This window comes from Jaculus jaculus, chromosome 2, assembly GCF_020740685.1.
Source record: "Jaculus jaculus isolate mJacJac1 chromosome 2, mJacJac1.mat.Y.cur, whole genome shotgun sequence".
NCBI classification, from domain to species: Eukaryota; Metazoa; Chordata; class Mammalia; order Rodentia; family Dipodidae; genus Jaculus; species Jaculus jaculus.
The window spans coordinates 4,768,407-4,792,997 of NC_059103.1; the positions used below are offsets into that span (position 1 = coordinate 4,768,407).

The 24,591-nt window shown below is 46.8% G+C and overlaps 1 protein-coding gene across 4 annotated transcripts in view; it reads left to right on the top strand.

Moving 5' to 3' along the window:
• The window catches only part of Daglb (diacylglycerol lipase beta), a 44,941-nt gene extending 22,619 nt beyond the window's left edge, over positions 1–22,322 (top strand). For all 4 annotated transcript variants that reach the window (XM_004666249.3, XM_045144362.1, XM_045144364.1 and 1 more), the window contains 8 exons: positions 4,702–4,785; positions 7,284–7,361; positions 13,338–13,418; positions 13,500–13,627; positions 18,408–18,476; positions 18,561–18,633; positions 20,566–20,816; positions 20,902–22,322. In XM_004666249.3, the coding sequence (XP_004666306.1) occupies positions 4,702–4,785; positions 7,284–7,361; positions 13,338–13,418; positions 13,500–13,627; positions 18,408–18,476; positions 18,561–18,633; positions 20,566–20,816; positions 20,902–21,100 (963 nt within the window). In that variant the 3' untranslated portion in view covers positions 21,101–22,322. The remainder of the gene's footprint in view (positions 1–4,701; positions 4,786–7,283; positions 7,362–13,337; positions 13,419–13,499; positions 13,628–18,407; positions 18,477–18,560; positions 18,634–20,565; positions 20,817–20,901) is intronic.
• Positions 22,323–24,591: the final 2,269 nt, after the last annotated feature.

The following is a 24,591-nucleotide window of genomic DNA, read 5'->3' on the forward strand; positions in this document are numbered from 1 at the left end:
GGGAAAGCTTCCAGTTTTTCCCCACTTAGTAATATGTTGGCTGTAGGCTTGTCATAAAAAGCCTTTATTATATTGAGATATGTTCCTTCTATTCCCAGTCTCTGTAGGACTTTTATCATGAAGGGATGTTGGATTTTGTCAAATGCTTTCTCTGCGTCTAATGAGATGATCATGTGGTTTTTGTCCTTCAACCTGTTTATGTAATGTATTACATTTATAGATTTGCGTATGTTGAACCATCCCTGCATCTCTGGGATAAAGCCTACTTGGTCAGGGTGAATGATCTTTTTGATATACTCTTGTATTCTGTTTGCCAATATTTTGTTGAGAATTTTTGCATCTATGTTCATGAGGGAGATTGGTCTGTAATTTTCTTTTTTTGTTCTATCTTTGCCTGGTTTTGGCCTCATAAAAGGAGTTTGGTAGAATTCCTTCTTTTTCTATTTCCTGGAAAAGCTTAAGAAGCAATGGTGTTAGCTCTTCCTTAAAAGTCTGGTAAAATTCAGCAGTGAATCCATCCGGGCCTGGGCTTTTTTTAGTTGGGAGATTATTGATAACTGTTCAGATCTCCATGTTTGTTATAGGTCTATTTAAGTGATTAATCTCATTTTGATTTAATTTAGGTAGGTCATATAGATCAAGGAAATCATCCATTTCTTTCAGATTTTCATACTTTGTGGAGTATATGCTTTTATAGTATGTCCCTATGATTTTTTGAATTTCTCTGGAATCTGTTGTGATGTTACCTTGTTCATCTCTGATTTTATTAATTTGCGTCTCTTCTCTCTTTCTTTTGGTCAGATTTACTAAGGGTTTATCAATCTTGTTTATCCTTTCAAAGAACCAACTCTTTGTTTCATTAATTCTTTGGATTGTTCTTTTTGTTTCTATCTCATTAATTTCTGCCCTAATCTTTATTATTTCTTCCCGTCTTCTGATTTTTGGTTTGCCTTGTTCTTCTTTTTCCAAGGCTTTAAGGCGAAGCATTAGGTCGTTTACTTGCGACCTTTCTAATTTCTTAATATAGGCACTTAAGGCTATAAATTTACCTCTTAGAACTGCCTTCATTGTGTCCCAGAGATTTTGGTATGTTGTGTTCTCATTATCATTTGACTCTATAAATTTTTTGATTTCCTTTTTGATTTCTTCATTGACCCACTCATCATTTAGTAGTGTATTGTTTAGTTTCCATGATTTTGTGTATGCTCTATAGCCTTTCTTGCTACTGATTTGTAGTTTAATTCCATTGTGGTCAGATAGAATGCAAGGAATTATTTCAATTTTCCTGAATTTGTTAAGATTTGCTTTGTGTCTTAATATATGGTCTATTTTAGAGAATGTTCCATGTGCTGCTGAAAAGAATGTATATTCTGCAGTCTTTGGATGAAATGTCCTGTATATATCTGTTAGGTCCATTCCTTCTATGACCTCATTTAGTCCAGATGCCTCTATGTTTATTCTTTCCCTGGATGACCTGTCAATTGATGAGAGTGGGGTGTTAAAGTCACCCACCACCACTGTGTTTGGTATTATCTGTGACCTTAGTTCTAATAGTGTTTGTTTGACGAATTTGGGAGCCCCCATGTTAGGTGCATATATGTTTAGGATTGTAATGTCCTCCTGTTGGAGTGTGCCCTTAATCAATATAAAGTGACCTTCCTTATCTTTCTTGACTAACGTCGGACTAAAGTCTACCCTGTCTGATATTAGGATAGCAACCCCTGCTTGTTTTCTAGGCCCATTTGCTTGAAACACCGTCTTCCAACCTTTCACCCTAAGATAATGTCTATCCTTTGTAGAAAGGTGAGTTTCTTGGAGACAACAAATTGTAGGATCCTGCTTTTTAACCCAGTCTGCAAATCTATGTCTTTTCGTTGGGGCATTGAGACCGTTGATATTAAGAGATATTATTGAAAGGTGTGTATTTATGTTTGCCATTTGTGTGTGTGTGTGTGTGTGTGTGTGTGTTACTCGTTCTACCTGTGCTCTCTTCTGTTAACTGGTATTTGAGTATAGCTTGTTTTTTCTAGGTTCCTTATATGTGTGCTTTTCCTTTTGTTCAGCCTGGAGGATTCTATCAAGTATTTTCTGTAGAGCTGGTTTTGTCTTCAAATACTCCTTTAACCTGCTTTTGTCATGGAATGTCTTTATTTCTCCATCTATTTGAATGGATAACTTTGCAGGATAAAGTAACCTTGGTTGACAGTTGTTATCTTTCAGAACTTGGAATATATCACTCCAAGCCCTTCTGGCTTTAAAAGTTTGTGTTGAATAATCTGCTGTAATCCTGATGGGCTTGCTTTTGTAAGTAACTTGATTTTTCTCTCTAACTGCTTTCAATATTTTTTCTTTGGTGTGTGTGTTTGGAAGTTCGATTATAATATGGCGAGGAGAGGTTCTTTCTGGGTTTTGTCTGGCTGGGGTTCTAAAGGCTTCCTGTATCTGCATTGGCACCTCTTTCCCAATTTGGGGGAAATTTTCCTCTATGATTTTGTTGAAGACGCCTACTATGCCTCTGGAGTGGAGTTCTTCTCCTTCTACTATGCCCTGAATTCTTATATTGGATCTTTTCATAGTGTCCCGAATATCTTGAAATTCCCACTCATACTTTTCTATAAGTTTGTCTTTCTCTTTGTTGGACTGCATTAGGTCTGCCACCTGGTCTTCTAGCTTAGATATTCTGTCCTCTCCCTCATCCATCCTACTGGTGAGATTTTCTACAGAGTTTTTTATTTCATTAACTGTGTTCTTCATTGCTAGTAATTCTGACTGGTTTTTCTTTATTATTTCTATTTCCCTATTTATGTCTTGTATTGCCTTCTTTATTTCATTAAATTGGTGTCCTGCCTCTTCTTTGATTCCTTTCATTTCCTCTTTGATTTCTTCTTTGATTGTTTTCATGTGTTCTTTGACCTCTTTGAACATATTTATAATTATTCTTTTGAACTCTTTCTCAGGCATTTCCTCTAACTCTTTCTCACTGGAGGACATTTCTGATGCATTAATACTTTTAGGTGGATTTATGTCGTCTTGCTTTTTAGTGTTTCTTGTGTTATAATGTATATATTTTTGCATCTTGGATTAAATTAATGCTTGGATTTTCTAGCTAGCTGTGTATTCTTAGCTGTATCAATTGATTTGATGTTATATATTTTCAGGGTAGGACCTTAAGGTGTTAGGTGTGGCTCTTAAGACTCTCAGAGTATCTACAAAGATGTTCTTAGGGGTTGAGTTTCCCTGCTATAGGAGTATTCAAGCAGGCTGAGTGGAATAAAATACAGGTAGATTCTAAAATTTAACTAAAACACTGTACACATTCAATCAAAAACAGCCCCGAGTATGTATGCAAGAGTAGTTATTATAACGACCAGATCCTCTATCAACAAAGAGGTTAAGATTTCTGGTCTGTTGAGGGATCCAAGTCAGCTTGTAACCAAGTGAGACCCTTCCCTGGTGCAATCCCTGTTACCTTGGGTGATTTTGGTCTCAGTCAAGTTGCTGCCTGGGTCGTCGGGCTGCTGTTCTGATTTCTGGAGCTGGGCACTGGCTTTTCCTACGGGGCAAACTGAGCCGCTGCTGCTGCCTCTGCTGCTGCTGTAGCTGCCACTGCTGGAGCCACCACTGCTGCTGAAGCTGCTGCTGCCGAGTCTGCCGCTGCTGCCACTCCTGGGTCTGCTGCTGCTGGGGCCGCTGTTACCGGTGCTGGAGCTGCTGATGTTGCTCCCGAACTCTGCTCCTGCTTGGGTCCCGCTGTCAGCCCAAGTTGGCATGGCCGGGTCCCGGGCTGCTGCTCTGTTCCCCGGAGCTGGGCTCAGGCAGTGGGGGAGGGGAGGGAGCCGCAGCTGCTCTGGTTGTCTCGCTGCTCCAAGCGTTCTTCTACCTCGCGGTCTGCCACTCTCCCCTCACGTTTCCCGAGTTGCGGAGAGCGCAGTGTGAGGGGAAGCGCCCGCACCTGGCTTTTCCTGCGGCTCGAGCCGAGTCTGGCGGCTTTCTGCTGCACCGCGGCCGCGGCGGTTAGCCGAGCTGCCGGAGCCACTTTTCCCGCCTGTGCAGGCTCTGGATGCTCTGGAACTCTTCTACTTTTCCGCTGCCGCTTCAATTTCCTATACACCTCACTTTTTAGTAAAAGTGTGTATTTTGCTGAGTTTTTTTGGTCTTTCCCCCCCCTAGGCTGCTTTGGCGTGGTACCTACGCCGCCATCTTAACCAGAAGTCTCCCCCCGGCCTGTTTGTTTTGATAAAAGGTCTTGCCGTGTACTCCAGGCTGGTCTCAAACTCATGATCCTCTTGCCTCAGTTTCCCAAGTGTTAGGAACATGCATGTGCTACCACTCACTGTTGAACAGTATAGTAGATCTGACTGGGCAAGGTCATGTAGGCGAAGAAGGAAGACAGTTTCACCTGGTATGGTAGCACACACTGTAATCCAAGCCCTTGGGAGGTGAAGGGAGGAGGATCAGGATTTCAAGGCCAACCTGGCCTGCATGAGACCCTGCCTCAAAAAAAAAAAAAAAAAAAAAAAAAAAACATGCCAAATAGCAGATTTTCTTTCATACAGAGTATCCAAGCATTTCCATGGCTGGTGGGTGGGCTCCTCCCTGATGGGTCACAGGAACCCAGGTTTCTTTGGTGTACCCTACTGCTGTGTCCTTAGGGACACTCTGCGTGTTTCTGTATTAGCCTCATCCTTCTCTGTCTTTCAGGTATACGAGCTGCCCTTCTTAGTGGCTCTGGATCACAGGAAGGAGGCTGTTGTGGTTGCTGTGAGAGGGACCATGTCTCTCCAGGTAATCACGGATCACACCTGGAATCTGGGTGGGCATAGGAGTGTGGATCAGCGAGCCATGGCAGAAAAATGCCCCCTTAGGAACAAAAGGAAGCATTGTTAGGCAACAGGGGAAGCACCGAGGCCAGAAACTGCGGAAGGGAGTTGGGGGTTGTGAAACAGTCCCTTTGCAAACATGGGTGAGGTTCTTTCCGCTGAGCCATGAGCCATTGGCAGCAGGGGTGCCAGCAGGTCTAGAAGGGGCCCAAGAGGGAGACCTGTTTGCCTCACCTTCTGCCAACCTTCTTTGGATATGCCCAGCTGAGGTTCCCACTCCCAGATGTCTGTTCCTGAATTCCTGCACCTAGAGCCAGGTGGGAAAGTTAAGTCAGTCTTGTGTCAAAAGTCAGACGCTGGCATGGTACTGCCCACCAATTATCCCACCACCTGAGAGACTGAGGCAGGACAGTCATAAATTTGAGGTCAGCCTAGGCTACCTAGTGAAACTGTCCCACGTACTGAATACTAAGTTCCTGCCAGTACCTCTGCCGCTGGCTTCTCTGAGTTCAGTGAGCTCTCCTCTAGCTGCAGCCCATTGACTTCTCTCCTCCCTCCTCCACTCCCTCTTCAGCTGCCGTCCCTCTTTTTGCCTCTGCGTTTTGGTTTCTCCTCCGCCACCCTTCACTCTCACTTCCTCATTCTTTGCTGACCAAGAAAATGTGGTAAGACTCCAGAGTTGGTGCCCTCAGCCAATTCTGATTGTCTCTAATTGCCTCTGGGCAGTCCTGTTCCAGGATCCGGTATCTGCATTCTCAAGGGCCACCTGGGTTCCAGGCCAGGTCTGTTCTTCCTCAGGGAGCCTCATTCTAGTTCTCTCAAGTATTCTTTGAAGAGAGCAGAGGCCTAAAATCCCTGCTACTTTGGAGGCTGAATGAAGCAGGAGAATGGCAAATTCAAGGCCAGCCTACACAACTTTGTTAGACCATATCTCATAATTGAAAATTCAGTAAAAGGCTCTGCCAGTGGAGAACTGGGGATGTGGCTCAGCAGTATGAGCTCCTGCCTAGAATCGGCCAAAGGGGGGTTGGGGGGGCTGGGGCCATGGCTTAGCAGTAAGAGCCTCTGCCCAGCTCATGCAAGGCCCTGACTTCAATCTCTAGTACTGCCAAAACACTGCCATTGTCCCTCATTGCATAGCCCATCACCTAAGACACCACAGCCCTGGGCTGTTTGGATGTCACTTGTCTCCTTTGCCCCAGTGCCATGACCAGCGTTCTGCCCAGTCCTTTCCCTGCAGGAGGGGAAAGATTTCCTGCCATCTATCCCTGTCTAGTTTGTCATCATCCCAGTCTGTCCTTGAGAGACTCACTGTGTAGCCCAGGCTGACCCTGAAGTCTCAGTTCTGCCTCAGCCCAGCCCTGGGATTACAGTTGTGCCCCCCTGTGCCCTGCTGTGGTTTGTCTTTGATGCACAGCGTTCAGTACTTACATCATTCTCCGAATCCTCCAGTGCCCCCCACAGCTTACCACAAGCCTTATTTCCCACTGGCTTCCTGGGTGCTCTGTGGCCTGCTCACCCTCTGCACAGCACACTGTTCCGTGTTTTCAGTGAATCATCTGTGGGCTGTTTTTTTTTTAATTTTTATTAGCATTTTCCATGATTATAAAAAAATATCCCATGGTAATTCCCTCCCTCCCTCCCTACACTTTCCCCTTTGAAATTCCATTCTCCATCATATCTGTGGGCTTTTTAAATAGGGATATGCTGTCCATGATGGCACATGCCTTAATCATAGCATTCATGAGGCAGAGGCAGGAGGAGTTTGAAGCAAGCCTGGCTACAGAGTAAGACCCTGTCTAAAAACAAAAATGAAACAGTGTAGGTCTGGAGCTCGGGGAGGCATTGGTACCCAAGTGACCACTGCCTCTGCCTTCTTGTAGCTGTGCCCAGCACCCTCCTGTGGGTCCCTTACTTGTCTTACTGGCCTCTTAGCCTGTTGTTGTTTGGTGAGCCATTGACTGTGGGTTTGTTTGAAACTTTGCCATATGGGTTGGAGAGATGGCTTGGCGGTTAAGGTGCTTACCTGCAAAGCCTAAGGACCCACATTCAACTCTCCAGATCCCATACAAGCCAGATGCACAGTGAGGCAAGTGCAAGGTCACACATGCCCACTAGGTGGCGCAGGCGTCTGGAGTTTCATTGTGCTGGCTTGAGACCCTGGCACACCAATTCTCTCTCTCTCTGTCTCTCAGACACTTGCTCTCAAATAAAAATTTAAAAAAACAAACACCTTGCCACAAGCTCTGGGCTGTGATTGTCCGTGGACCACCTTACACAGCAGCTTCCTGCCTTGCCAGGACTCCTTGGCTGAGATCGGGTGTCTGTCTTTCTCACCTGTCTATCCAAGGACCTGCACTGACCACCATCCCTCCACGCTTCCTGGAGAGGAGGCCCTCGGCCTTAGGTCCTTGGCCCAGCCTGCCGAGCCACAGGCTGACACTATCTGTGCCTTCTCCCCAGGACATCCTGACCGACCTGTCTGCAGAGAGTGAGAGCCTGGAGCTGGACACCGACATGGAGGACTGTGTGGCCCACAAGGTACCGCATGGCTGTCTCCTGTTGACGTGAGCCCGTGACAACATAGTGTGTCCTTGTGCTCTCAGCGGGTCTCCCGTCCTCTGCTGACCCTCACCCCATCCATCCTGTGCGGTGGGGCACAGGCAGGCCTCTGCATAGACATGGGCTAATCTAGCTGGAGCCTGGGTGGGTATTTGGAGGCAGCATGACTTATCCTCCCTAAAGAACATTGTTCACATGGAGAATAGCACACAGCAGTAGAGATAGATCCCACCTCAGGGGACACCACCTGTGGGATCCCCTAAGTTCTCACTTTCACTCATCCTGCACCGTAGGGGTGGAAAGAGCTCCTCCTGAGGGAGGAGAAGCCTCACCCAGAACAGGAGAGAGGTGGTAAAAATGTTTTAAATCAAAGCCAGGCATGGTGGTACACGCTTTTAATCCCAGCAGAGGCAGAGGTAGGAGGATCACTGAGAGTCCACCCTGAGACTATATAGTGAATTCCAGGTCAGCCTGAGCTAGAGCAAGACCCTGCCTCATAAAAACAAAACAAATTGTATCAAATCATGCAACAATGTGTATAATGTGGAGCACAAAACTGTAATCTCAGCAGTGGGGAGGCTGAGACAGGATCATAAATTTGAGACCAGCATTAGCTATTCAGCCAGTTCCAGGCCAGCCTGAGCTACATAGGAAGACTCTCAAAAACAATAGGAAGCCAGGCGTGGTGGGTTTACCTTTAATCCTGACGTAAGGATTATAGAGTGAGTTCCAGATCAGCCTAGGCTGGAGTGAGACCTTACTTGAAAAGGACCAAAAAAAGAAAATGGGACAACAAAACAAAACACCCACAATAGGACTGGGGCAATGGCTCAGAGGTAAAAGCACTTGCTGGCTCAGTGATTAAAAATGCTTACTATGCAAGACTGATGTCTAGAGCTCAGAACCCACGTAATGCCAGTCACAAGTACCAAGTGTCTATAGTCCTGATGGAGAACCCTGAGCTTGTGGGTCAGCTAGTCCAGCATTTGCAGGAGACAGCAAGAGAGACCCTGTCTCAAGCTAGAAGGCAAGGACCAACATCCCAAGCTTGTCCTCTGACCTCCATACATGCCCCCATACACACACACACACACACACACACACACACACACAGAAAGTTTAAAAAAAAAAATAGGGCTGGAGAAATGGCTGAGTGGTTAAGGCATTTGCCTGCAAAGCCTAATGACCCTGGTTCGATTCCCCAGGATCCACATAAGCCAGATGCACAAGCATCTGGAGTTTGTTTGCAGTGGCCAGAGTCCCTGGCACACCCATTCTGTCTTTCTATTTATCTGCCTCTTCCTCTCTCTCTCTCTCTCAAATAAGTAAATAGATAAAATATATTTTTAAATATTTTATTTATTAATTTGACAGAGAAAGAGGGAGAGAGAGAGAGAATGGGTGCACCACGACATCCAGCCATTGCAAACGAACTCCAGTGATATGCGCCCCCTTGTGCATCTGGCTAATGGGGGTCCTGGAGAATCAAACCTGGGTCCTTTGGCTTTGCAGGCAAATGCTTTAACCATTAAACCATCCCTTCAGCCCATTAATATGTATGTATGTTTGTATGTATGTATGCGTGTGCGTGCGTGTGTGTGTGTGTGTGTGTGTGTATTTTTTTTTTTTTTTTTTGAGGTATGGTCTCTAGCTCAGCCTGACCTGGAATTCACTATGTAGCCTCAGGCTGGCCTCAAACTCATGGTGATCCTCCTACCTCTGCCTCCCTAGTGCTGGGATTAAAGGTGTGTGCCACCATGCCTGGTCCAATAAAATATTTTTTAAACAATACGATAAAGGGGCTAGGGAGAATGCTCAGTGGTTAGCCTCAGTTGCAAAGCCTCCCTGTATGGGCTCAGTTCTCCAATACCCTTATAAAGCCAGATGCACAAAGTTGTGCATGGATCTGGAATTTACTTGTAACTGCAAGAGGCCCTCACATACCCATGCATACATACTTTCTCTATACTGGCAAATAAATAAAAATGTTAAAAATACAGGGCTCGGTCTGGAGAGATGGCTTAGCAGTTAAAGCGTTTGCCTGCAAAGCCAAAGGACCCAGGTTCGATTCCCCAGGACCCATGTTAGGCAGATGCACAAGAGGTCACACATGTCTAGAGTTGGTTTGCAATGGCTGGAGGCCCTGGCGCATTCATTCTCTCTCTCCCTCCCTCCCTCCCTCCCTCCCTCACTCCCTCACTCACTCACTCCTGCTCTGTAAAATAAATAAAAATACAATATTTTTTAAAAATACAGGGCTGGAGAAGTGGCTCAGTGGTTAAGGCACTCGCCTGCAAAGCCTAACCATGTGGGTTTGATTCTCCAGTACCCATATAAAAAAAGCCAGATGCACAAAGTGATACATGCATCTGAAGTTTGCTGCTGCAGCTAGAGGCCCTCGTGCGCCCATTCCCCCCCCCCCCGGCTCCTTGCAAATAAATAAATAAAATATTTTTTAAGAAGTACAACAGGGCCAGAGAGATGGCTTATCAGTTGAGTTGCTTGCCTGCAAAGCCTAACGACCCAGGTTCAATTCCCCAGTATCCAAGTAAGCCAGATGCACAAGGTGGTGCCTGCATCTGGAGTTCATTTGCAATGGCTAGAGGCCCTGGAGCACCCATTCTCTCTCCCTCCCTCCCTCTCTCTCTTTCTTTCTCTCCATCCTTCCCTCCCTCCCTCCCTCCCTCTCTTTTCTCTCTCTCTGCCTCTTCCTGTCTCCTTTCTTCTTTATCAAATAAATAAATAAATACAACAAACTATATATAGATATGCATAAAAGTTACCGTTCTATTTGTTCTGCCATTAAATGTTGGCACAGTTCTGCATGTACTCATTCACTGCCACCTATACCCTGCTTTCCTTTTTATCGTCCCATATGCAGTCTCTGCGTCTGTTCACATTAACTGCCCCATCCCTGGCCACTAGCAACCTCTGGGTACTTTACGTCTCCGTGATTTTTTTATTTTTTATTTTCCCAAGGTAGGGTTTCACTCTGGCTCAGGCTGACCTGGAATTCACTGTGTAGTCTCTGGGTGGCCTTGAACTCATGGCAATCCTCCTACCTCTGCCTCTTCCTGAGTGCTGGGATTAAAGGCGTGCGCCACCACACCTGGCTTTGTCTCTAAATTATATATAAATTTTATATAAATGGAATTATTTAGTGGTTGCCCTTTTATGATGGGCTTATCGCAGTATCATGTTTTCAAGCTTTGCCTGTGTTGTAGCTTATGTCAAAATCACAGTGCTTCTTACAGCTGAACGTTCTGCCTCTTATGGGTGTGCCACACACAGCATATCCATCCATCACTGATGGACAGCTGAGCATGCCCCCTTCTCTGTTGTGATTAGTGCCCTTGTGAATGTGGGCACACAGCTGTATCCGCTGCTCCTCTCAGGTCCTGGGGTGCGCACTTAGAAATGGAGTTGCTGGGTCATAAGTGATGTGCATTTGACATTGAGCGCCCACCACGCTGATGCCACAGCCCCATGTGGTGTCTGAGACTTCTTCACGCACCTCCTCATGCGGCAGCCCTCACCCTTTTCTTTTGTTTTATTTTTACTGTGTGTGTGTGTGTGTGTGTGTATGCGCAGGCACACATGCCATGGCACACACGCAGAGGTTGGAGGACAGCTTTGTGGTCGCTCTTTACCTGTCTGCCTCATTGGAGGCAGAGTTCCTGGCTCGATTGCACTGCTCTTTGCTGCGCTCACCACGAGCTCCCTGGAACTCTCCTGTCTCAGCCTTTCATCGTGCAGTGAGCACCAGTGTACTAGGGTTAAATAAGCCCACCACAGCAGCTGGAGAGGTGGCTCAGCACGTAAAGGCACTTGCTTGTATGTTTGTTTTCAAAGCAGAGGTCTCACTCTAGCCCAGGCTGACCTGGAACTCACTCTGTAGACCCAGGCTGGCCTCAAAGTCATGGTGACCGCCGACCTCAGCTTCCTGAGTGCTGGGATTAAAGGGGTGCGCCACCATGCCCAACAGTGAACTTGCTTGTAAAGCCTGCTAGCCCAAGCTTGCCTGACCACACCTCTCCACCCCTGTTGCTGTGAAATGGGGCCCTCTTATGCTACATTTATAACCTTTTCTGCTACATTTATAACCTTGGCTTCCATAGCCACCACCATAGGGCCTGCCAGAGCTGCTTCCATCAAAACCTGTCCTGCTGGGCGTGGTGGCACCCACCTTCAATCCCAGCACTCAGGAGGCAGAGGCAGGAGGATCACTGTGAGTTCAAGGCCACCCTGAGTCTACATAGTAAATTCCAGATCAGCCAGGGCTAGAGTGAGACACTACCTCAAAAGACCAAAACAGGCTAGAGAGATGGTTTAGCAGTTAAGACGTTTGCCTGCAAAGCCCAAGAACCCAGGTTTGATTCCCCGGGACCCACGTAAGCCAAATGCACAAGGGGGCGCATGCATCTAGAGTTCGTTTATGTGGCTAGAGGCCCTGGCACGCCCATTCTCTCCCTCCCTTTCTCTCTCTCAAATATATAAAAATACATTTTAAAAATTAAAGAAAAAGCCTCTTTTCATGGCTAGCGTGATAACTCAGTGGGTGAGATACTTTCCCACAAGCATGAAGACCACCTGCGTTTGGTCCCTGGTACCCATATAAATGCTGGGCATGGTGGTGTGCACCACTAACCCCACTGCTGGGGATGTGGCCGCAGGCTTGCTGGTATATGCCTGCAGTCTCCCTCAGGAGGCTAAGGCTCAAGAGTCAAACCTACAAGGCTTGCTGGGGCTACAAAGCAAGTTCAAGTCCAGCCTGGGCAACTCAGTGAGACCATGTTTCAAAATAATTCTAAAAGGGTTGGGGATGTGGCTCAGTTTTAGAGTGCTTGCCTGGCATGCATAAAGATTTAATTCCCAATACCATTAAAAAAATATCAGTAGGCTAGAGATGGCTTTAGCAGTTAAGTGCTTGCTTGCAAAGCCAAAGGACCCAGGATCGATTCCCCAGGACCCATGTAAGCCAGATGCATAAGGTGGAGCATGCTTCTAGAGTTCGTTTGCAGTGGCTGGAAGCCCTGGCATGCCTATTCTCATTCCCTGTCTCTATTTCTCTGGCTCTTTCTCTCTCTCAAAGAAATAAATTTTTTTTTTTAAAATGAAGGACTGAGATGCACAAGGGGGAGCACACATCTGGAGTTCATTTACAATAGCTGGAAGCCTTGGCGAACCCATTCTCTCTCTCCCTCCCTCTCTCTCTCTGCTTCCTTTTCTTTTTGTCTCTGTCAAATAAATAATAAATAAAAATAAAAACAAAAAGAAATTAAGGGCTGGAGAGATGGCTTAGCAGTTAAGATGTTGGCCTGCAAAGCAAAAAGATCCTGGTTTGACTCTCTAAGACCCATGTAAGCCAGTTAGTTGCACAAGGGGCGCATACATCTCGAGTTTGTTTGCAGTGGCTAGAGGCCCTGGCTTGCCCATTCTCAACACCCACCCCCACCTGTTTCTCTTTCTCACTCAAGTAAAAAAATATTAAAAAAAAAATAATAAGCCAGGCATGGTAGCACATGCCTTTAATCCCTGCACTCTCTCAGAGGCAGAGGAAGGAGGATCACCATAAGTTCGCGGCCACCCTGAGACTACACAGTGAATTCCAGATAAGCCTGAGCTAGAGTGAGACCCTACCTGGGAAAACTAATAAAATAAAATAAGTAAATTAGCCAGTCAGGCTTGGTGGCTCTAGCCTTAAGTTCTAGCACTTGGAAGACCCAGGTAGGAGGATTGCCTTGAAAAACCAAACCAAAACAACAAAAAAATCGGTCACTTACAAATCACCTCTCTGAAGAAAGCTGTGTTAGATCTGTTGGTGGGTACTGTGTGGCCTCAGAAGCTGCACAGGCACGTCTCTGTGGAAGGCTGCTCCTTGTGCCATCCATTCCCTCCACATAGTCGTGTGTGCCTGCTTCCCAGTCAGGCTGACTCCACCCTGTCTGTTTTCAGGGTATCTCTCAGGCTGCCAGATATATTTACCGAAGACTCATCAACGATGGGATTCTGAGCCAAGCATTCAGCATCGTACCTGTGAGACTGCTTATTTTATATATTCTGTTCCTGCCATTCTGTTTGCTGTTTGGATCCTTAACACTGTTCTCTGCCCCTCAGGAGTACCGGCTCGTCCTCGTAGGGCACAGCCTGGGTGCTGGAGCTGCGGCCCTGTTAGCCATCATGCTCCGGAGCGCCTACCCACAAGTCCGCGCTTACGCCTTCTCCCCACCCAGGGGGCTGTTGAGGTTGGTCTTCTGTCTCTCGCAGGACGAGCCACGCAGCCACTCACCTTCATTTGTGGAACCTGGTGGTCGTTTCTCATTTTTAGGAAAAATCTGTTTTGAAACACTGTAGTGGAAGAAATAGTGTATAAACTGGGTGTGGTGGCACATGCCTACAGTCCAAGTATTTGGGTGCTAAAGCAGAAGGATTACCATTCGTTTGAACCCAAGGATTATTACTTTTTTTTTTTTTTTAATCTACCAGCACTTGGGAAGCAGAGATGGGAAGATCACTGTGAGTTCAAGGCCTCCTTGAGACTACATAGTGAATTCCAGGTCAGCCTGAGCTAGAGTGACACTCTCCCTTGAAAAAAAACAAAATTAACTATTTTATTTATTTATTCTTTTTTTTTTTTTTTTTTGGTGTTTGGTGTTTGAAGGTAGGGTCTTGCTCTAGCCCAGGCTGATCTGGAATTTACTACAGGCTGGTCTTGAACTCATGGTGATCCTCCTATCTCACTCAGCCTGAATGAATGCTGGGATTAAAGGTGTGTGTCACCATGCCTGGCAAAAATATTTTTATTGGGCTGGAGAAATAACTTAGCAGTTGATGCTGTTGCCTGAAATCCCAAAGGACCCATGTTCAGATCCCCAGAACCTCTATAAACCAGATGCACAAGGTAGCACATGCATCTGGGGTTGTGTGCAGTGGCTAGAGGCTCCGGTGCACCCATTCTCTCTCTCGCTATCTGCCTCTTTCTCTGAAATAAGTAATTTTTTAAAAATATGACATTTACCTACAACATTTCAATGCTTAGTAATGTAAAAATCCAAAATTAACTTAAGGAACATAGGGTGGGTTATCAAAATATAAAGTGAATTTGTTGCTAAAAAAATAAATCTTAAAAAAAAACCAGTATCATACACCAGGCCTAATAAGCCTTTAACCCCAGCACTCAGGGGCAGTAGGAGGAGGATCACCATGAGTTCGAAGCCAGCCTGGTGCAACAAGTAAGTCCCAGGTCAGCTTGGGCTACAGGAAGACCCTACGTCCGACAAAGAACAAGCAGTGACTCATACATGACCAATACAAAGAAAGAAAGAGGGATGGAGGGGAGGAAGGGAGACCCAAACCAAAGTAACAGCAATTCTGAGCTTAATGAAGTAGGAGACCTGACTCAGAAAAGGAGCTGGAGAGATGGCTCAGCAGTTAAGGCATTTGCCTGGGAAGCCAAAGGATCCAAGTTTGTTTCCCCAGTATCCACATAAAGCCAGATGCTCAAAGTGGTGCATGCATCTGAAGTTCATTTGCAGCAGCAAGAGGCCATGGTATGTCATTCTGTCTCTACCTTTCTCTCTCTCGAAACAAATAAATAAATAAAAATTAAAAAAAAAATTTAAGGTAAAAAGAGCCATGTGTGGTGGCACACACATTTAATCCCAGCACTCGGGATGCAGAGGTAGGAGGATCACCATGAGTTCAAGGCCACCCTGAGACTACATAATAGTGAATTCCAGGTCATCCTGGGCTAGAGTGAGATCCTACCTCGAAAAACCAAAGCAACAACAATAAAAAAATAAATAAAAAGAAAAATACACCTATGTGAACTTCCATTTAATCAGCTTCAGTAATTTATCAACATGATTTTTTAATATGGCATGTATGTGTGTGTATACACGCATACATATATATATGTACATGAAGCTAGATTGCTTTGATGCAAATCTGACACATCATGTCTTTTCATCTGTAACTATTTTAATATATCTAAAAGATAAGGAGCTCAAAATATTTTTACATTGTCCTAAACATTGGTTTGTCCTCCTTTGTGCCCAAGACCAGTTCTTACATTGGCTACAGTAAATATGCTTTGTAACTGTCTTTGTATTTTTATTCACAATTTAGTTTTTTTGTTAAATTGATTTTTATTTTTAATTATTTATTTGAGAGCAACAGAGAGAGAACGGGCACACCAGGGCCTCTAGCCACTGCAGACAAACTCCAGATGTGTGTGCCCCCTTGTGCATCTGGCTAACACGGGTTCTGGGGAATTGAGCCTTGAACTGGGGTCCTTAGGCTTCACAGGCAAGTGCTTAACCACTAAGCCATCTCTCCAGCACCCCCCCCCTTTTTAACATTTTTAGTTTATTTATTTAATTGAGACCCACAGAGAGAGAGAGAGAGAATGAGCATGCCAGGGCCTCCAGCCACTGCAAACAAACTCCAGACACATGTGCCCCCTTGTGTATCTGGTTTACATGGGTCCTGGGGAATCGAACCTGTGTCTTTTGGCTTTGCAGGCAAGCAACTTAACTAAGCCATCTCTCCAGCCCACAGTTTATTTATTTATATGTATATATTTTATTATTTTGTTTTGTTTTGTTTTGTTTTTTCGAGGAAGGGTCTTAATCTAAGAGCCCAGGCTGACCTGGAATTCACTATGTAGTCTCAGGGTAGCCTAGAACTCACAGCAATCCACTTACCTGTGCCTCCAAAGTGTTGGAATTCAAGGCGAGTGCTTCCACCCCTGGCTTATGATATTATTTTAGTTAATCTCTGGGCACTAGAATTTGGGTGTGTGTGTTTGTCTTAATGTTTTATATATTTATTAGAGAGAAAAAAAAGAGGCAGAGAGAGAAAATGGGTACGCCAGGGCCCCTAGCTCCTGCAAACTTAACTCCGGACACATGTGCCACCTTGTCTTGCTTACGTGTTTAGATCTTGAGTCCTTTGGCTTCGCAGGCAAGCACCTTGACTGCTAAACCATCTCTCCAGCCCCATAATTTCTTTTAATGTACAGATTTTTCCCTCCCCTCTTACATTTTCCTTATTTGTTATGAAAAATTTGTCTGGTTTTGGGTTCCTGTTTCTTTCATGTCACTGAGCTCCTCACTTTGGGCCCCTCCCCCAGGTTATTTGTGTTTCTTTGAAAATGGTAGCTATACCTAAAGGGCTCATGGGATTCAGAGTAGGTATTTTTGGCACTGTGACCTCATCAGTGGTGATATATACTTCCTATAACTGCTGCATGTCAGCAACTTGAATACTTGGATAGATTTTATTATTGTTGTTTTTCTAGGTAGGATTTCACTCCAGCTCAGGCTGACCTGGAATACACTATGTATTCTCAGGGCGGCCTTGAACTCACAGTGGTCCACCTACCTCTGTCTCCCGAGTGCTGGGATTAAAGGTGTGCACCACCTCGCCCAACTATATACACTTATATATATGTATATATATAAATTAATTACTAGCCAGACCTGGTGGCCTGCAAAGCTAAAGGACACAGATTTAATTCCCAAGGACATAAGTAAGCCAGATGCACAAGGGGGCACATACATCTGGAGTTCATTTACAGTGCCTAGAGGCCCTGGTGTGCCCCTCCCACCCCAGGCGAAGGGAGGAAGGAAGGAAGGAAGGATTTTTTTAAAGAAGAAAAGTAAACAAAACAAAAAGATTCATTTGAGAGAGAAAGACTAGACCTGCCAGGACCTCTACCCACTACAAATGAACTCCAGATGCATGTGCCATCTTGTGCATCTGGCTTTACGTGGGTACTGGGTTCTTGGGCTTTGCCACTACGCCTTCTCTCGAGCCCACTTGGATAGATTTTATCAGAGGTTGGGAAGTGGTGAGTCATTTGGGAGGGGCAGTGATCATCCTACCACTGCCTCTCGAGTGCTGGGGTTTTTTGTTTTATTTTTTAATCTAGGCTCACAAGTTTCTTGTTTATTTTTATTTGTTTCATTGAAAGTGTGACAGAAAAAGAGGCAGATAGAGAGAGACAAACTCCAGACACGTGCATCCCCTTGTGCATCTGGCTAACGTGGGTCCTGGGGACTCAAGCCTTGAACCACAGTCCACAACTTTTATTACTTATTACTTTTAATTTTACTTACTTTTTGTTTGTTCTAAGACACGTGCCTTGTACTTCCCTACACACACGTGTACACAGATATGTGTGTGCATGTGCAGTTAGGTAAAAGATCACACATGCACTCGCACAGTGTGTCCTGAGATCATACAGTATAGACGCCGCTGTTGTGTTGCATAAGAGAGCTGTGAATTGATCCAGCTCTCTATGACAGACGTGTAGGGGCGGTCTGGCCTCTGCTCCCTCACCCCAGGGACTGAAGATTGAGCCATAGGCCTCTCGTGTGCTTGGCAGAATATCCCATGGTAATACCCTCCCTCCTCCCCACCCCCGACTCCGGCCTTTTTATTATGATTTGTTTCCTGAGAGGGTCTCACTAAGTTGTCCTGGCTGATCTTGAACTTAGTGCTCCTCCTGCCTCAGCCTTCTGATGGCAGGGATCGCAGGCCTGCACCTCACACTCAGCCTGAGGCGTGCTGCAGGGGCTAGCCTCCTGTCCACACTTTCGTCAGGACACCATGGGGAGATTCATCAAATGGGGATGCTGGGTTGCAAGGATCTAGTTTGGTAGTTAGCTATGGAGCCTCTGTTGCATGTCTCTTGTGGTTTTAATAGCCTGGCCAAAGCCAGGCGTGGTGGCACACGCCTTTAGTCTCAGCACTCGGGAGGCAGAGGTAGGAAGTTCGTCGTGAGTTTGAGGCCGCCTGAGACGACATAGTGAATTCCAGGTCAGCCTGAGCTAGAGTGAGACCCTGCCTCAAAAAAAAAAAAAGCCTGGCCAGTGAGTTGCTCACTCATTTCTGCCCCTTCAGAGCCATGGAACAGCGAGACCAGCCTTCCTGAAGTGTCGACAGTGTCAGTCTGTCCCTGAAGCCAATTATGGCAACAGAACCACAGACTAACCTCGTTTCTCTCACTTGAAATTTCAGCAAATCCCTTTACGAGTTCTCCAAGGACTTCATTGTGTCACTTGTCCTAGGAATGGATGTGATTCCCAGGTCAGTGTGCAAGAAGGGTGGCCTGTGGGTTGGGCCACTTGACAGCATTGCATACTGAGCTCAGTCCCATCCTTTGTTGAACAGGTTAAGTGTGACCAACATGGAGGATCTGAAGAAAAGGATCTTGCGAGTGATAGCTCACTGCAATAAGCCGAAGGTACCCAGTGTGCAGTGTGAGGAGGGTGTGTGTGGAGCTGCGAGGAGCTGCTTGCAGTCAGCCCCGCAGTTCATGCTGGTGGCGAGCATTCCTTCCACCCCACGAAGATCATATCCAGCACTCTGTGATGCCTTAAGGAAGCAGTGAGCCGGAGCAAGCACATGAAGTTAGAATAGTGTAACAGGCTGCAGAGATGGCTTAGCGGTTAAGGCGCTTGCCTGCGAAAGCCTAAGGACCCATGTTCAAGTCTCCAAAGGTGAGGCAAGCGCAAGGTCACACATGCCCAGGTGGTGCCAGCATCTGGAGTTCAATTTCAGTGAGGCCCTGGCACACCATTCATATTCTCTCTCCTCTCTCTTTCTCTCTCTCTTGGCCACTCTGAGACTACATAGTGAATTCCAGGTCAGCTTGGGCTAGAGTGAGACCCCATGTCGAGAAACCAAAAACAAAAAGTCAGGTGCATAAAGTATGTGTGTGGAGTTAGTTTACAGCAGCAAGAGGCCCTGGCATACCCATACTCTCTCTGCTTGCAAAACAAACAAACAAACAAACAAAAACAGCTGGGAGATGGCTCAGTGGTTATGGGTACTACCTGTACAAGCATGAGAGCCTGAGGAGGCCTGAGAGCCGGGTGTTCAAACCCCAGGACACATGTAAAGAGCTGGGCGTGGCCACACACTAACTAACCCCAGTCTTGTAGGGGAGCAGAGACCAAGAATCCCCAGAGCTTGTGAAAAAAAGACAAGGCCTGGACTCAGGCATGGTCAAATGAGAACCAGCAGAATGGCAGACCTTGAACTCAACGGCAATATTCCTACCTCTGCCTTCCAATCAGAGATTAAAAGGGTGCCGGACACACCTTTAATCCCAACATTTGGGAGACAGTATGAGGATCGCTGTGAATTCGAGGCCACCCTGAGACTACAGAGTGAATTCCAAGTCAGCCTGGGCTACAGTGAGACCCTACCTAAAAAAAAAGAGAGAGGTTAAAAGGGGGCTGGAAAGATGGCTTAGCAGTTACGGTGTTTGCCTGCAAAGCCACACGACACAGGTTTGATTCCCCAGGATCCATGTAAACCAGATACATAAAGGGTTGCACGCATCTAGAGTTCATTTGCAGTGGCTAGAGGCCCTGGGGCACCAATTCTCTCTCTTCCTGCCTATTCTCTTTCAAATAAATAAATAAAAATAAAATATTTTAGGGAAAAAAAGATTAAAAGGAGTGTAGCACCACGCCCAGCCTCTTGCCCCCACCCCCCTTTTAAGACAGAAAGGCAAAAACATATAGTGAGAATGGGTGCACCAGCACCTCTAGCTGCTGCAAAATGAACTCCAGACACATGTATTACTTTGTCCTGGGGACTCAAACCTGGGTCCTTTGGTTTCACAAGCACCTTAACCGCTAAGCCATCTCATGTACAAGGTCTCATGTAGCCCAGGCTGTCTTCAACCTTGCTATGTAGCTAAGGCTAACCTTCAACTTGTGATCCTCCTGCCTCCACCTCCAAGAGCTGAATTTGCAGGCAGCACCATCGTTCCAAGTCTGGGTGGCGTGTGTGGATGGAGGCCAAAGATCAGTTGTCTTCCTGCTGCTCTCTGCTTTGGCTCTCATTGGACCCTAGCTCGCTCACTTGGCTAGACTAGCTATCCAGAGTCCCTGAAATGCTCTGACTCTCCTTCCCCAGAGCTGGGATTGAGATCTCATGCCAGCATGCCTAACATTGTACATGGGATCTGGGAGTCTGAACTCAGGTCCTTATGCTTTCATGGCAAGCCCTTCACCCACTGGCCCATCTACCCAGCAGGATTTGTTTAGTGCTGTTCCAAGTCTCACACTCAGGGCCGATGGTTGGGGCCAGCCCTGCCTGAGTCCTGTGGTGGGCAGCAGGTGCAGCACAGAGGACCAATGTTGTCTCTGGATCTTGCCCTCAGTACAAGATCCTGCTGCGCGGCTGTTGGTATGGACTGTTCGGGGGGAACCCAGATAACTTTCCAACCGAACTGGATGGGGGTGACCAGGAAGCCCTGGCGCAGCCTCTTCTTGGGGAGCAGAGTCTGCTGACACGCTGTTCCCCAGGCTACAGTTTCTCCAGCGACTCACCCCTGGACTCTCCTACCAAGTACCCCCATCTGTACCCTCCTGGCAGGATCATCCACCTGGAGGAGGAGGGCAGCTCAGGGAGGTGAGTGTGGGGCGGCGTGGGTCTGTCCGCTCAGAAGGGATGTGCTGCAGGCCACTCAAGAGCCTCTCTGCTGTTTCCTTTGAAGGTGTGGCTGCTGTTCTGCTGCTCAGTACAGGGCGAGGTGGTCACACGAAGCAGAATTTGGCAGAATACTCATAGGCCCAAAGATGCTGACAGACCACATGCCAGACATCCTGATGCGAGCCCTGGACACTGTGGTCACTGACAGAGCAGCCTGCCTCTCCTGCCCAGGACAAGGTGGCTCAAACGTGGACATGGTGTGACTAGGCCTACAAACTGCCCCAGCACATAGAACATGCGCCTTGTTTGTTAAGACTTGCTGAATGTGAATGGCTTCTGTGAGGCCAGCACACTGGTGTCCATCAACAGGAAGCTGATGGTCACAGTCCAGTGGACTTCAGAGTGACTGAGCAGTCTGTAGCAAGTACTTTGACCATAGCATTAACAGGCTCAGGTGCGAGTCACGTGGACAAAGCTCTCCTCGATGCCTGAGCTCTGCCCCAGAATCCAGCAGCACCATCACCTCGTCTCCACGCCCGCCCAGGGTTGTCCTACAGTAGAGTCTGCACTTGAATGACAGGAGGGCAGTTTACGACTAAGCTTGGTCCACACTGAGCCGAGGGGAGGCCCCGCCCCGCCCCGCCCCTCTGTGTACAAGGCTGTGGGGCTCTATCTCTGCTGTTTGGTGGCTCAGGCAACTCCAGTTCATTGTTTTCGTGTGTTCTGGTTCTGATGCTGCAGATGAGCTCAGAGGGAACCTTTTTAAAAGTAACTTCCACACTGCAAATGTCTATGCATAATGTTTCCAGGAACTTTTATAGCAGTTACCCAAGCTAGCTAGCCCCAAACTTCTATCCCCCTACCTCAATCTCCCAGTGCTGGGATTACACCTGGCTAGCAAGATACTTTATCCACCCCCCCCCCCATCTATGTAAACACCAAAAAACGTTTTACTCACATTCTGGTCGGTGACTTAAGAACTTAAGATTGTATGAGAGCTGGATTCACCCACCAGAAGCTCAATAAAATGGCAATAAAAGGACTTCTCTAAAGAGCATTAACTTGGGTGCTGGAGAGATGGCTTAGTGGTTAAGGTGGTTGCCTGCGAAGCTTCAGGTTCAATTCCTGAACACCCATATAAAGCCAGATGTACAAAGCAGTGCACATGCCTGGAGTCTTTGCAGTGGCTGGAGGGCCTGCCACACCCATTCTCTCTTCTCTCTCTGCTTATAAATAAGAAGCATTAATGTATCCACAAGGATGAGGAAAGGGAGAGAGAAGCAATCCAGTAGCTGGAGAATGAATCACAGTGGAAAAGAGAATGCTAACCAGCTAGTGGCTGACAGCCGAGTGCTAAGTGGCGACTGATCCATCTGTAATCCTCAGAGGGAACTTGGACCTCGAGATAAACCTTGTGTCACATTTGTGGACTGCTCTGATAAACCTGCAAAGGGACATATTCAAATAAAGCTTCTACTAAAATGCGTGGTAAAGGCAACTGTTACTGGGTGTATCTCTTGAACACAATTCCTGCACTTAAGGGGAGGGGAATCAAAGGCCGAGATCTACTTCAGTCTGGTTTGTTTCCAGCCTGGGGACAGACCTGAAACATGAGCCTAGGGTGACAATCTGGGAGCAAGACCAGGAGCAGCCAAGACCAAGAGGACAGAAGCTCCAAATGACCCCATCTGTGGCTGGGGACAGAGTGAGGTGGGAGGCTAAAATTCATGTGGCTATGTAGGAGGAAACAGATGAAAGAAAACACCCTATGCCATTAAACGGTTAACAGTTCTAGAATGAACAGAAGACTGAAAGACCCCCAAACTATTTTTTTTGAGGGGGGGGTTTCTTCTCTTTCCACAACCACCTTTAAAAATTTATTTGCAAGCAGGAGACAGAATGGGTGTGCCAGGACCTCTAGTGACTGCAAATGAACTTCAGATGCATGTGCTCTCCCCCTTGTGCATTTGGCTTACATGGGTGCTGGAGCATTGAACCTGGGTCCTCTGGTTTTGCAGACAAGTGCCTCAACCATCTCTCCAGCCCCCTTATTTCTACATAAATGGAGCCCACTAAGCACAGCACAGCTGGCTGGCATGCATGAAGCCCCAAGTTCCAGTACTGCATCAACCAGGCTTGGTGGTGCTCACCTATCCTCCCAACACTCGGGAGTTCAAGACCCTCAACTACATAGTGAGTTGGAGGCCAGCACTGGTTACATATGAACAAAAAGAAAACCTCGTAATTTGTTACTATTAAAGTACATCCCTGTAAGGAGAACAGAGCTGGGCAAAAGTAGAATGACTGTTGAAAAGTCAAGCCCTCAAAGCAGCTATTCACTTGGATAAAAACACTGTGTTCGGGATGAGAAAGCACTTGGGAAAGAGTTAGGAGACCCTGCGCCTCCCTCAGGTTTTTACACAGTTGGTATTCAAAGGCAGTGGCTAAATCTGAAAAGATTAACCGGCCAAGAGAACCCTAACACTTAAATAGGTGGAGGTTAAGTATCAAAAGCAGACTCTTAGGATTTGCACTAAGATTTTAAAACTTACTTCTTAAGCCAGGCGTGGTGGCGCACGCCTTTAATCCCAGCACTCGGGAGGCAGAGGTAGGAGGATCTCCGTGAGTTCCACACCACCCTGAGCTACAGTGAAATCCTACCTCAAAAAAACTGTTTTTTTTTCTGCAAGGAGGGAGAGAATTGGGTGCAACAGGGCCTACAGCCGTTGCAAACCAACTCCAGATGCATGTGCCACCTTGTGCATCTAGCTTTATGTGGGTACTGGAGAAATCAATCCCTGGTCCTTAGGCTTTGCAGGCAAATAAATGCCTTAACTGCTGATCCATCTCTCCAGCCTTAAAACTTTTTTTTTTTTTTTTTGGTTTTTCGAGGTAGGGTCTCACTCTGGCTCAGGCTGACCTGGAATTCACTATGTAGTCTCAGGGTGGCCTTGAACTCATGGTGATCCTCCTACCTCTGCATCCCGAGTGCTGGGATTAAAGGCGTGCGCCACCACACCCGGCCTTAAAACTTTTTGAGAGTGACAGAGAAAGAGGCAGTTAGAGACAGAGAAAGAGACAGAGAGGATGGGCACGCCAGGACATCCAGCCACTGCAAACGAGCTCCAGACGAATGCGCCCCCTTGTGCATCTGGCTAACATGGGTCCTGGGGAATCAAGCCTTGAACCAGGGTCCTTAGGCTTCTTCACAGGCAAGCGCTTAACCACTAAATCAGCTCTCCAGCCCCAAACTGCCTTTAGTTAAAGAAACTATTCAAAACACTACCAGGTGCAGCAGCACATACCTTTAATCCCAGCACATGGGAGGCAGATGTAGGAGGATTGCCATTAGTTCGAGGCCACCTTGAGTCTACAGTGAATCCCAGGTCTAGATCAAGACCTACCTCGAAAAACCAAAACAAACATTTGACGTTCTCCAAGGAAAACAATTTCATATACGATCTCAGGCTCCTTAGGTAATCTGATGGTAGTCTACCCTGCCAGGCTGTGCAAGCTCACTACCCACACACCCTTAGCCCTGGGCTCTGGCCCAGCACACTGTGCATGCTCTCCGAGCACACGCCCGGGCAAGCGCCCCCACCTGGGTCTCTCCAAGGAGGCATCTCCCAACAGGCCCAAACAACAGATGCTGCGTTGTGTGGCTGGGAGCTTACCCACCTTTTCCCCTGAAGGCGGCACTCCCTCCAGTGTGAAAATCCCTATCTCCAAAAACCCAGGATTTTAAAGTGAGGCA